Genomic DNA, 12,683 nt, shown 5'->3' with positions numbered 1-12,683 from the left:
TACGTTCACCCTGTCGTGATTTTTTAGGATGTTTGCAATTGTGTTGAGTAGCTGTGGGGTTTGGCTCTTCAGTATTGAGTTAACATTGTTTTTCTTTGTCAGTCTTTACCTGTCTGTGAGCTTGTCTGGAAATGTCGATATTTCTCATTTCATTCAAATCATTTGACAAAATTGTCTTTCAACTTTCCCACCTCTTCCCCGTCTTTATTTATTTATGCAGGGTAGGTTGAACAAGTAGAGTTCAAAGGTCACACTAGCACATGATTTGAAGGGAATGAGGAAGTCTGTTAGTGCTTGGCAGTTCAAAGCCAGGGAAAGATAGAAATCCAAATGATAATAACGTAATACAGGAGTATCTGATTGAATCTCAATGATAGTAAACATAAATAAAAGACAAAAAGCAAAACAGATCCCTGAAGCGCAGAACAGAACACAGGCCCAGAGGACAGGTGGAAGTAAATGGAGATAAACTTAGGAGAGAGGTGCAGGAGGCACTTCTTCACACAAAGAGTGGTGAGGGAATGAAATCATGTTGCTGCTGAATCACTTGGATCATTTAAGACCCAACTTGACAAAGTTTTGAGATCAATTAGCTACAAGGAACCAGACGAGCATTGATGGGCCAAATAGCCTTCGCTTCCACAGCACTGTGAGCATGCAGGATAACATTGTGTCTGTGATGTTTTTATTCAAGTGCCTGTTATTTGAATTGATTGGATTCTGTAATTGCATCAGGTGTAATTGTGTAAGCAGCAAGTATTCCTTTCAGCCCAAATGGCATTATGAATCTTAATGTCTGCCTGTGTTGCTTTCTGCGGGGGGCCCCCTGGGATGCCTTTGCAAGCAAGATGTTTTATCTGCAATGCTGTCTCACAGTACAAGATTTTAAACACAGAAATAAGGAACACAAGTCCCTGGGGAAGTACGGGGGCCTTTAGGATACTCAATAGCTTCCGATCCGGTGGCGCTCGTAGTGAGGAATACGAAGTTGTGGGAGTTAAGTAGAAGGCTGGAAGTAACACTGGAGGTGATGGTTCAATACATGCTAAAAAAAAGTAAAATGTTGTCTCAATTTTAGGGTTTTATATGTAGTGCAATAATGAATTCTCAGCTTACTGGTCACATGGGGAATGTGCGTTTCTTTAATTTGAATATCTTAATTTGGATGAGCAGTGTGTTTGTTTATAGCTTGGAGATTATCACCCCAGTACGTTTATGAAAAAGTACCAGGAAGCAGATAAAAATGAGGCTTTTCCGGTGACATAATTTAGGCATACTTTACTACTTGTTGAGCCTTTTAATGGTCACTTTACACTCATAATCACAAAGTGTCTGGTAAAGGACTGAACAGACATGCAATAATTGCCTTCATTTAGCTAAGATATTATTTTATTTTTATTTTTGTTTTTTTATTTTGCTGTTTGGAGCTGTAAGCCCCCAACAGTAGAAACAGTGTTCAGATACTACCAGAAGCAGTTAAAAAAAGATCTGGGTTTTTGTTTTAAAATGATTATTTGTATGAATAAAAGATAAAATAACATAATAAAATTCAGTGGAATCAAGTAATATAGGATATTTGAGATGGAAATACAACTCCTATTGCATAGCAGTTTCACCTATTTCAGATTTTAATTTGAGCTTGATTGGACCCAGTTTATAGTTAACAGGCACAGACATATCACACAGCGTCTTATTTCCATCCCTGGGATACACTTGTGTACATTTTTTTTTAGTTGCAAATGCTTATTCTTCATTGAAGGTTTTGGAAAACAAGGTGAAAAATGATTTGTCTATTATTATTATTATTATTATTATTATTATATTATTATTATTATTATTATTATTATTATTATTACCTAAATAATAATAATAATAAAATAAGAAATAATAATAATATAACTTATAATAATAATAATACGTTCCTAATTCTTTATGAATATAACCTACAGTATTGTAACCTTTTATATTCCTGATTGTTCTAAGAATCTCTAAGACAGAGGATACCTACAATAATTGTTTGTAACTGAAAAATGTTAAATACAAATGTACCCATGGCATTGTTCTGCCAATCTTCAGATCACCAGGGTTCTGTCCCCCTTGCGGTTGTATTGATGCAGCAATAACAGAATGGTATCGCGTTGTGCAATCTGTCTTTTCTAAGGAAGATTGGAACTCTTTAGTGATGAGGGTTCACTCCATTCATATAGAAGAAAGGTCAGATTGAGAACAATTTAACATAATACAAAATACCATTGTGACAAAAATAAAGGGATTTGTTTTGTTAAGATTTTCTTTTAAATGTAAAATGTATCATATAAAAAATGCCATGTGGATTTTTGTAATCCAATCATGTATCATACAATATATGAATACATTGAGCTTCCAAACCCATACTCAGTACTGCTACTGACCGAAACAATATGCATCCATGCAGTGCATTGTGTAGAGCTCAGTAATCAGGTGACCACATGTTTAATATTATAGACCTCTCTCTTAATTCTGATATGAGTCTGGAACCTTCCCCAACAGGGCTCCGTCTCTCTCTCACTATGCTCCCTCTCTCGTGTGTCCCTGCTGCTCAAATTTATGGGCAAATTAATGAGAGGAGCCGGGAGGGATTGACTTTCCTGGGAGAACACTGTTCTCTCCGGGAATCAGAGGCAGAATGCTGCAGTAATTCAGCTGGGATCGATCTCTCACCCTTGTAGCCACATTGATCCTCATATTACAAATCCAGTTCCTTCCAGATACAATCAGAGACTGGGCGGGCTATTGTTAGGCTTCCTAGCCAAAGGCTGGGGATGCCTATTTCTTTTGTTAGGATTATTATTATTATTATTATTATTATTATTATTATTATTATTATTATTATTATTATTATTATTAGGCATCCAGACCTATAGGACTGGGAAGCCTGTTGTTATTGCTGGGATGATTCTTATTATTATTTTTCTTTCCGCCAGAGTTGCTCAAACTCACCAGACTCGGTATGTTGGTAGATGCTTATTGCATCTTATTGCAGAGTGCTAAAAGTTGGTATAGTTGTTGAGGGATAGTCAACAAAAAACAAAAAACAAATCAATTAAAAATAAAAACCAGAAAAGTCTTCATTAGATAAGTTTTCACCCCCTTTGCTGTGACACTCCTGAATAAGCTCAGGTGCAAACAATTGCCTTCAGAATTCATTCAATAAGTCAAATGGAGTCCATCTGTGTGCATTAAGTGGTTCACTTGATTTCAGATTAAATACATCTGTCTCTGTAAGGTCCCACAGTTGGGTAGTGCATTCAAAGCAAAGATACTACCATGAAGACCAAGGAGCTTTCAAAACAACTCAGTGACTCTGAAAAGATGTGGCAAAAGATTCTGTGGTCCGATGAAACAAAAAGGTAACTATTTGGCCTAAATGCAAAGCGTTATGTCTGGCGCAAACCCAGCACAGCACATCACCTAGGTAACACCATCCCTACTGTGAAGCATGGTGGTGGCAGCATCTTGCTATGGGGATGCTTTTCATAGACAGAGACTGGGAAGCTTGACAGGGTAGAGGGCAAAATGGATGGAGCTAAATACAGACAAATCCTTGAAGAAAACCTGCTTCAGTCTGCAAAATACCCAAGACTGAGATGGAGATTCACCTTTCAGCAGGACAATGACTCCAAGCACACAGCCAAAGCGACACTGGAGTGGCTTAAAAACAAGAAAGTGAATGTCCTAGAGTGGCCCAGTCAAAGTCTGTTTGATACTGGTACAGGTATTGGAAGCCATAAAGTTGCTGGCAACTCTAGTTATTATTATTATTATTATTATTATTATTATTATTATTATTATTATTATTATTATTATTATTATTATTATTATTTTCTTGTAGATGCCTATGGGATGGTGCACCATAAACAAAAACAGCATGGCAGTCCTTTGGATTTTGCGCAGATTGTTAAAACGTATACCTATCGAAACCCACTTGTTGCAGAGTTCAGAAACTTGCTATGCATGTCTAGGGATAGTCCAACATTAACTGCTGTTCATAAGAAGCTGATTGGTTTTGTGGTGAGGCAGCCATGTTGGATAACATCATAGAAATACAGTAAAAACATAAAATCATCAAAAAACAAACATCTTCTCAGAAACCACTTATTTGATTGAAATAAAAAAGTGCTTTACATGATCTATGCTGGCTTTTACACTTGTTCACGGGAAGTTTCGGTCACAACTTTTGGTATGTTGCTGCATAAAATAACATGGCTGCCACAAGCCAATCAAATTTCAGCTGTATTCAATATGCATTTTTTTCAAGTATATAATAATGTGAAACTTGTGCCACATATCTGATTAGATTATGTGAGTATTTATGTTAAGTAATTAAGTTTTTGTCAATCCAAGATGGCCGACGTGGACCAAACAAAATCTGGCGTCAAATGTTTTTCAAAATTTCACAAAACTTCATACATGGGTAAAAGCCGGTGAGGACATGAACCTGAGTGAAAATGTTGCGGACATGTGGCATACTGGATTTTCCATGCGTTTTTGACGATATTCAAAGATCTTTTCTGAAACCGCTCATTGCATAGATGTGAAACTTGGTGTATAAAGTCATATACTAATGTAGTAACTAATTGTTATAAATAAGAATTTTTCTTAACGAATTTACTCAGTTTGAATAGTTGTAAGCTACTGATAGTAAGCATACTCTAAAATGATGCTTTCCAATTACCAAAATGTTCATATAATTTCCATTTTCATAAGTCTGAAACCATACTTTGTTGTGCTGTAAATGCTTGGAAGCCATAAAGTTGATTGCAACTTTTAGTTATTATTATTATTATTATTATTATTATTATTATTATTATTATTATTATTATTCTTCTTTCTGCCAGAGTTACTCAAACTCTTGAAAATCGTAAGGTTGGTCGATGCCTATGGGAAAGTGTTGGAAGAAAAAACATATGTCGTAGGTCACATGGTTTGGCCGTCATATTGGATTAATTGAAAAATGTTGCCTAAATGTAAAAATCCGCCTTTCAAAAACCACTTATTGCAGAGTGCTGAAACTGAAACAGTAGAAGAAAAGCCTTTGAAAGGTGTTTAGAAAGAAGGGGTTTAGAAAACATGAACCAGCCTGGACTTTAAACCCCAAACCCCAAACCCCAGTGCACCTCTTCTCTGCTGGACTGTAGTCTCTGTTTGCGCTCGTCGTGGAATCATATAATCCCTTGATTAGGACCCTGATCATTCGTGTTGTGTAATCTAGTTATTCATGTTAATTGTATGTGGTGAATCTTGATTAATCTGAGTGACAACCCTAGTGTGCTTGCTCCAGCTGATGGTCTCGTAATGGAACACTGCGCTGACAGATGCCTTTATTCAAAGCAGGAACAACCATTGTTTGGACGACTAATGGCAAACGACAAGGGGGCGGTTATCACAGTGTGCAGGTATTTTCTCTCCCCAGGAATCCAAGGAGAGGTACTATAAGGTGCCTAGGGCCTTAAAGGCCACTGTTACCTTGGTAACAAAATAGAATTATCTGTAGTCGACACTGTAAACAAACAAGGGCATCCCAGAGTAGATTGTAAACCAAAACCCTGTCAATTTACTATTCGGTGTTGTTAGAATTACAAGCAAAGACTCAAACAATCTTCAATTGAAGAAAAGGGGGATCAGTGGGAATATTCCAATAATTCAGTACAACAGGGAATGCCCCTCAAGTTGATAGATTCAGCTGTGCTGACAATTATTCCAGACATAATACGGTTGTAGAAAATTCATCAAGATGAAACAACTTTAGAAAAAAACTGTGCTCCTTTGTAGTTTAATCATTTTGTATGAAACATCAGAATTTATTGTTTTCATATATATTGTAGTATACAAAAATAATGAAAACAGACATTTGTGTTTTGAAATAAATAAATATTACTTTTTGTAAAAAAAACATATTTAAAAAAAATCATAAATGGTGTTCAAGAACAAACCTGAATAAATATATATCTTCAAAACATTCTTTACATTAAAGTAGATAATGAGAATTACAATTGAGAGGTGTCCTAGGGAAAAAAATAAAATAGAAAAGACACCCGGATAGATTCTTTTAAAAAAATGAAACTGGATTATCAAGTTTTTCCAGGTCACACAGTAGATAGCCAGGCTGCACCACACGAGGCACAGATATTGAGTGTTACAGCTGTACTGCTAAAGGAGTCACTATTAATGGTTCAAATATTTTTTGAATCTGAAATATATTTATGATTTTGACCAATCAGCTTGTTGATTTATTATTAATACCTTTCATCAAAATCAATACAGTTACAATTGCTCTTCAATAGACTTAGTATTAGATGTGCTCTATCTGCTAAAGTACTTACGCACGCACGCACATACACGCACAAACAACCCAACCCCAAGCCCAACCCAAGAGAAATAAGTGAATTGTATTGATCTAGCCTCTGAACCCTCAATATTTTGTTCCAGAAACACACACATATTAGCTTATTTAAATCAGACTCATCAGACACGGTAAAAGGCACGAGTGATGTTGATCACAAATAAATTAAAAATATCAAGGAACAACTCGGAGCAAAAATCGAACTAGTTTAACCCCGTTGCTGCAGTTATTCTCGCTCAAAATCAGCCTTTTGCACTTGCTTCAAAACAGGGCCCCAGGAGTTCCATTTTCCTGAGCTCTCATACCATCACAAGTAAGCAATAAAAGCTGCTGTATGTTTCCACTTGAGGCTGAGAGATTTCCCACGGAGATGCTTTACACCCTGAATCCCCGAAACGCATAACAACAAATTACTTTACATCTTTAATGTTTGGAAACATATTGCTTATTGCAGTTGGACAGGGTTTTGCTTCCAGCATTGACTTCTGTTTCATTGTCTCCGATTTAGGCTAGGTTTCTTTAGAGCTCTTTAAGATGTTAGTATGTACCATGTGTAACAGGACAGAGGCTGGGCATGACCTGACGACCCCACACACTGGAAGCAAGCATCTTAACCACAATGCAAAAGAGCCGGGCTCGGCTGCATTCCTGATTATAGAACTTTTAACCTCATCTCACCGACAGAGGACAGAATCTGTAATCTGTATCTTGTTATGCTCCAGTATTTAGAAGAGATTAAGGGATTAAGGGATGTATTCACAAAACTGTTTTAAGGAATGTTTTTTTAAGGTTTAACATGCTCTGAAAAATTACAGTTTCTTTAAAACAGTTGGTAAAGGTTTTATGAATCAATCAATTAATCAAAATGGGCTTTACATTTACTTAATGTAATTACATAAACATTGCATGTCTCAGATGAGAGAGAGAGAGAGAGAGAGAGAGAGAGAGAGAGAGAGAGAGAGAGAGAGAGAGAGAGAGAGAGAGAGAGAGAGAGAGATTGGGATAACTTGGCAAATGTATATTGTATATATTTTTGTACTTAGGGTACTTTTTGCCTGTATCTTCGAATACTATTGCACAGGGTGTTTACAAAAACACAGGCAAAACAGATTCACAAATGGAAATAGATTTCCTCATACTTTCCTTCAGCCCCTAGTTCCAGAATCGGAAACCACATGCTGCTTGCTGTGACCAAAGAAGCCGGCTTCATTTGCAGAACTGATAGACTTGAACTGTGTCAGAGGTGCTCTGACTGATAAATTGTTTATGCTGGCTCCAGACTTCTGCATTTGTTGGGGTAAAAATGACTCTGGTTAAGCTTTCTCTATTTCTCCTTGTCTTAAGGAACATGAAGTTGACTATTAATGAATACAAAAGTATGGAGTAGAGTGAGACTGTTTAGAACTTGCATTTGGAAACTGCAGTGTCACACATCCTTGAGCCATGGAAGACGTGACTTAAACCATTTAGACAACCTTGAAATTCATTCACTGTTACTTGAACTACATAGTTATCAGGACAGGGAAAACAATACTAAAAGGTAATGACAGATGGGAGTGCGTACAGGTTTTTTAAGTTTAGCCAAAACACATTAGATAGAAAGATAGCTAACAGTAGAGTTGAACATGTCTCAGCTTGCTATGTCTGCTGTTACATGCAGGATTTCAAAGGGTTACTGTGTTGTCCTGGCTAGACCAATGGGTTAGCTGTCATCGTGTTTGCCAGTATGGTTGCTTTGTTCACAGACTACAACTTTATATAGGAAGGTGGCTTGGTTTTTCAATAAAATAGGCAACTGTTTCACAAGATATCTTTGACTTTAATTATTTTGTCACAGTTTTTTCTTTCTTTCTTTTAAATAAACAAAAGCAAATCAGCAAGCTTTGGATGCAACCTTTTCTCTGAGCCCCCCTATAGTTGTGTTTATCATCAGTGTACTGATAAAATATGGCACTTGCCAATGACATTATCCCCAACCCCCTCTTTTCTAGTCATAGGCATTCCATTTGTAATAGTATACCCAAGGAGCCTGTGTAATCGCCTTGGTAGAAAAGAAACCCATCCAGTCACGCACACACACTCCAAGTGAACTACATTATCTTCCTCCGTCTAATCACAAGTTCAGCAGAGTGCGAAGATGGATGAAAATCAATACAAATTACGATGGAGAAAGTGGCACTGATGGCTGGAATTGGAGCATATGTTTACACTAAATCAGGCAATCTATCTTCATATCAGCTGTGTAATGCATCGGGGGTCAGGGTTCAGCCGCACACTCCCATTCTCCAATTACCCGGGCTCTTTAGGAGGAAAGTGCGTATTGATTGGTGCACAGCTGGGCTGCCGTCAGCCAATCAGGAGCTGGGGTCAAGGTTCAGGCGGGTTTTAATAAGGAGGAGTAATGGGTTTAATTTAAAGTGCAAGGCCTGCTGCAGCAATTTACAAAATGACTGTGAACACACCCTGTGGCGAGGTTTATGAAAATAAAAGCATATGCTCTCTGGCAACTGCGTCTTTTTTTTTTTTTTTTTTGTAAAATGATGAAATTATTCAACTGGGAAGTAGTTCAACACTTCAATAATCAGCAGCTCTGCTCTGAGGAGCACACGAAGTTAACTCTCGCACTGCCTCATAGAACCAAGCAGAACGAGTGATTCACTCACCATCCATGCCTTTCACCTCTGGATACCAGGGTTCAAATCCGGCCCAGGTCACAAGTGAAGTTTTGAATTAACCCATTTATCCATATCATGAAATCTCTGCATGATTTAGTGGTGCACCGATCGAGAAAGGTTCTTGTTTTCTAGACACTGGAAACAATAGTGAGTAGAGCCAATAGTGAGTGAGACGAATTTGGTGTGATAAGATTACAAGATGTTTTAATTGTTCTGAACGGATAACCATGCCTCAGTGATTATTGCCTTTAATTCTCTCTCAAAAGCTGGGGGTGGAGAAAACAAAGCCTGTTCTCTCCGGATACCCAGAGAGTCATCACTTTTACTATTTGCATAACTAAAGGTTTTAAAAAATGACAAATTAGAATATGTACTTTATATAACACTGAGGCCCCAAGCCCTTATCAGTTTTGGATTGGATCTGTTTTGAAAGGCCGCCACTTTGCTGGTCCAAAAAACACAGAATAATCCCTTCGACATCAGGGCTAAACGCTTTAATAAATGACATTTAATGAAAAGCAGCTTGTTGCTGAATCAGAGCAGATGGGCTCCAACAAGACCAACACCCCACTGAACCTTCATTTGGGGTAGGTGCTAAAGTGATCCAGACAGCTTGATCAGACCAGTGGACATGGAAACAGCCAAGCCTGGCCCCCACTAAACCCTGCTTCAAAACAATTAAGCTACAAGGCCTTTCTCCGTTGTACAAGAGCATTTTATAAGACGCAGGGACGCGCAGGGAAAACACAAGGAGACTCAAAACCCTTTTCTTCTCCTCTGTACAAATGAGCTTAAACAAATTCAATTTAGCAGCCCGAAGGCCCATTTCGGGAAAGAAAACAAATATTGTTATAGCAGTAATAACATCTATTTGCTGTAGCGAGACGCAGCCGCCTGCTTTCAAAAGGCAGATTTGCCGGTGCGGCCTTATTCTTATTCATGAAACCGCCAGTTATGCATATTAGCGTAAACTAGCTATTCTACTGCCCGGTATTTGGAGTGTCAATCATCTTTATAAAATACAAGAAGCGCGTGTGACAAAAGTAGAGTGGGCAAGCTGGCTGACAAATTGTCCCCAAAGTCAAATTTGACAGCCTTTTATGATTAATGGGCTTGATTATGGAAAAATGTTTTTAACACGTTTCTTTTTTTTTCTTTTGTATAAAAAAAAAGATGGAAATTGGAGGCTTGCTATTGCAGTGCGTTCAGGGGAATGGAAATAAAGGGGGAGGAAGAAAATGGAATCAAATCAGTGTGAAACAGTCTCTGAAATTGATACTGCAGGGCTCGTTTAAGGTGGCATGCTAAAGTCCTCGCCACAGGCTAATAAAGGCAAAAAGGCTTACGGGAGATGCAACAGGCACACAAACATGGCAGCTAAAGTTACAATGATGTCAATATTTAACCTTTGGCATGTCTGACTTGTGGGGGGTGTGTTATGGGTAGAAAGGGTACAAGATATCAGAGAAAAAAGATTATACAATTATATATAATATATTAAGGTGCATCCTGGGACCTTAAAAACGAGAATTGTTAAGATTTAAGCTTTCTTTTTCATATAAATGCAATCATTTTCACCTTCATACAAAATGACAATTTAACAACATGTAGGTAGGAGACGTTGCAGTCTGTTCTTGCATGCTTACGTACAGATAATCTTAATATGGCAAAGCAACTCTCCAATAGCAATGCAATGGTTACACGTGGGCAGCTGTGATAGCTCATTGGTAGAATGGTGCCATATTGCTATGAAATCAATATACAAAGTTACAATTTGGTTAAAACATGCTCGGGGTGTATTAAGTGTGGAATTCCAATAAAATATCATCTTTTGGTGAACAGAGCATCTTTGAACTGTGTTTTTAATTCTTTTAAATGTGTCTAGTATGATATATAGGTTATCTTTGGTGTGATATAATTCTGCTATTTATCACTATTTTGTTTAGGCTGAAAGCAGGCCTTATAGCCCCAATTACTTTCAGGTGTTTCACATCAAGCAAACCTGGATCTTAACTATCTTCCCTTAGAAAAGATTCCTGTAGTAAATGCATCCTAAAGTGAAATACAGCCTATTAAAGGCAAGATAAGTAAGCATATATAAGTATTGTAACGCTCTGAAAGGTATGCTAAAGCGTACTAAAAGCACATTAAAAGGAACATGCTTATAACCAAGGGAAAGGCATTGAAAAACTGCAAAATTACCAAGAGCATTTTCTGTGGCAAACTTTTATTACCATTAACCCCTTTTTCTAGTATCATTGAATTCCTAATTCAACCACACCCAGCTCTCTCATGCAGTTATTGATTGTTTAAAATCTTCAATGCTTTTCTTCTGTTTTTCAGCATTGAATGAACCAACTATTGATTATGGATTCCAGCGACTACAGAAGGTGATTCCCAGACATCCAGGAGATCCAGAGAGGCTACCTAAGGTAAGACTATGAGGATCAATGAAGGTATGCATCTGTAACAGAGCAGAGGCTGGGAGGAAACCAGGGACCTCGCAGGCACTGTGCACAGCCTGTTACACTCATCCCTTTGTAATCAACGATTAGCTAAAGCCATTCTATGAGAGGCTAAGCACTAACCATGAGGCGGCATCTTAATCACTTTACATAAGAGCCAGGCTCATCTCCATACATGGTCATAGAGCTTTTAACCTCATCTCAGGAGTCAGGAATCCGCAACGGCAATGCATGAAACAGCACTACCTTTACACATTCTTTTTATGTGATTAACGTAAACGTAAAATATATCTAATGCCCTTCAATATCTACACTGTGAATATGATGGGTGGGAGTCCATTCCTTATTGAGTCATTATAAACATGTGCCCGACATGAGCTAATACTGAGCAGTTCAAAACAGGCAAACGAGCAGGAGCCTCTCTCATCCATACTGGGCATTCTCCAAGTGGGTTCCTTCCCAAAGGCTCTTCAAGTGCCCATTGACCACTTCCCACTTGCAGTATTGTTTGCTGTGGAGTTCAGTGATATCCTGACCTAGCTACCCTACCTTCACATGTTCCTTGGGATCTGATGCAAATCTGCATACGTTACACACCATGTTGTGTGATGCACTGCCAATGAAGGCAGGTCTGTTTTGTAGAGTGTTTGAATTGTTGGATCATACCCAGCCTCCCCCTTTCACAAGTACAGCACGACACCCTTCCCTTTCATGTATTGACCCCTTCTCTGCCATAGTCTTCACCTAGTCCACTTCAGCACCTTCCAGCATTTCTCGTTTTATCGTCTATTCCTCTCACTGTGCATTTGTGTAGATATAGTTTACTGTTCGTTTTTCTCTTTTTTAATTTTTTTAGTTTTTGCGCATCTGATTGTGTTCAGTTTGCAGAACAAACAATATGTTGCATTGACACAAACAATACAAACACACACACACACACAAACAATACAAACACACACACATACACACACACACACACACACACACACACACACACACACACATGTTTGCATTCCTGTATTTGTGGGGGCTTCTCATTGACTCGCACTATATTTGTATTTACTATTTCTAACTCCAGTCAGACAAAACTCTACACAGGGTGAAAGTCAACAACAAACTAAATATTTAGGTTTTTTTTTTTTTTTTTTTGAAGGCATATTT

General features: G+C 37.9%; 1 protein-coding gene across 9 annotated transcripts in view; it reads left to right on the top strand.

The window, feature by feature from the left end:
* Positions 1-12,683, top strand: part of LOC121299101 (transcription factor COE3-like) — a 161,706-nt gene that overhangs the window by 119,054 nt on the left and 29,969 nt on the right. For all 9 annotated transcript variants that reach the window (XM_041229492.1, XM_041227054.1, XM_041230331.1 and 6 more), the window contains one exon: positions 11,401-11,489. In XM_041229492.1, coding sequence (XP_041085426.1) covers positions 11,401-11,489 — 89 coding nt within the window. The remainder of the gene's footprint in view (positions 1-11,400; positions 11,490-12,683) is intronic.

Source organism: Polyodon spathula, chromosome 1 (genome assembly GCF_017654505.1).
Source record: "Polyodon spathula isolate WHYD16114869_AA chromosome 1, ASM1765450v1, whole genome shotgun sequence".
NCBI classification, from domain to species: Eukaryota; Metazoa; Chordata; class Actinopteri; order Acipenseriformes; family Polyodontidae; genus Polyodon; species Polyodon spathula.
The sequence above is the reverse complement of the archived record's forward strand: the minus strand, read 5'-3'. Positions and strand labels throughout refer to the sequence as shown.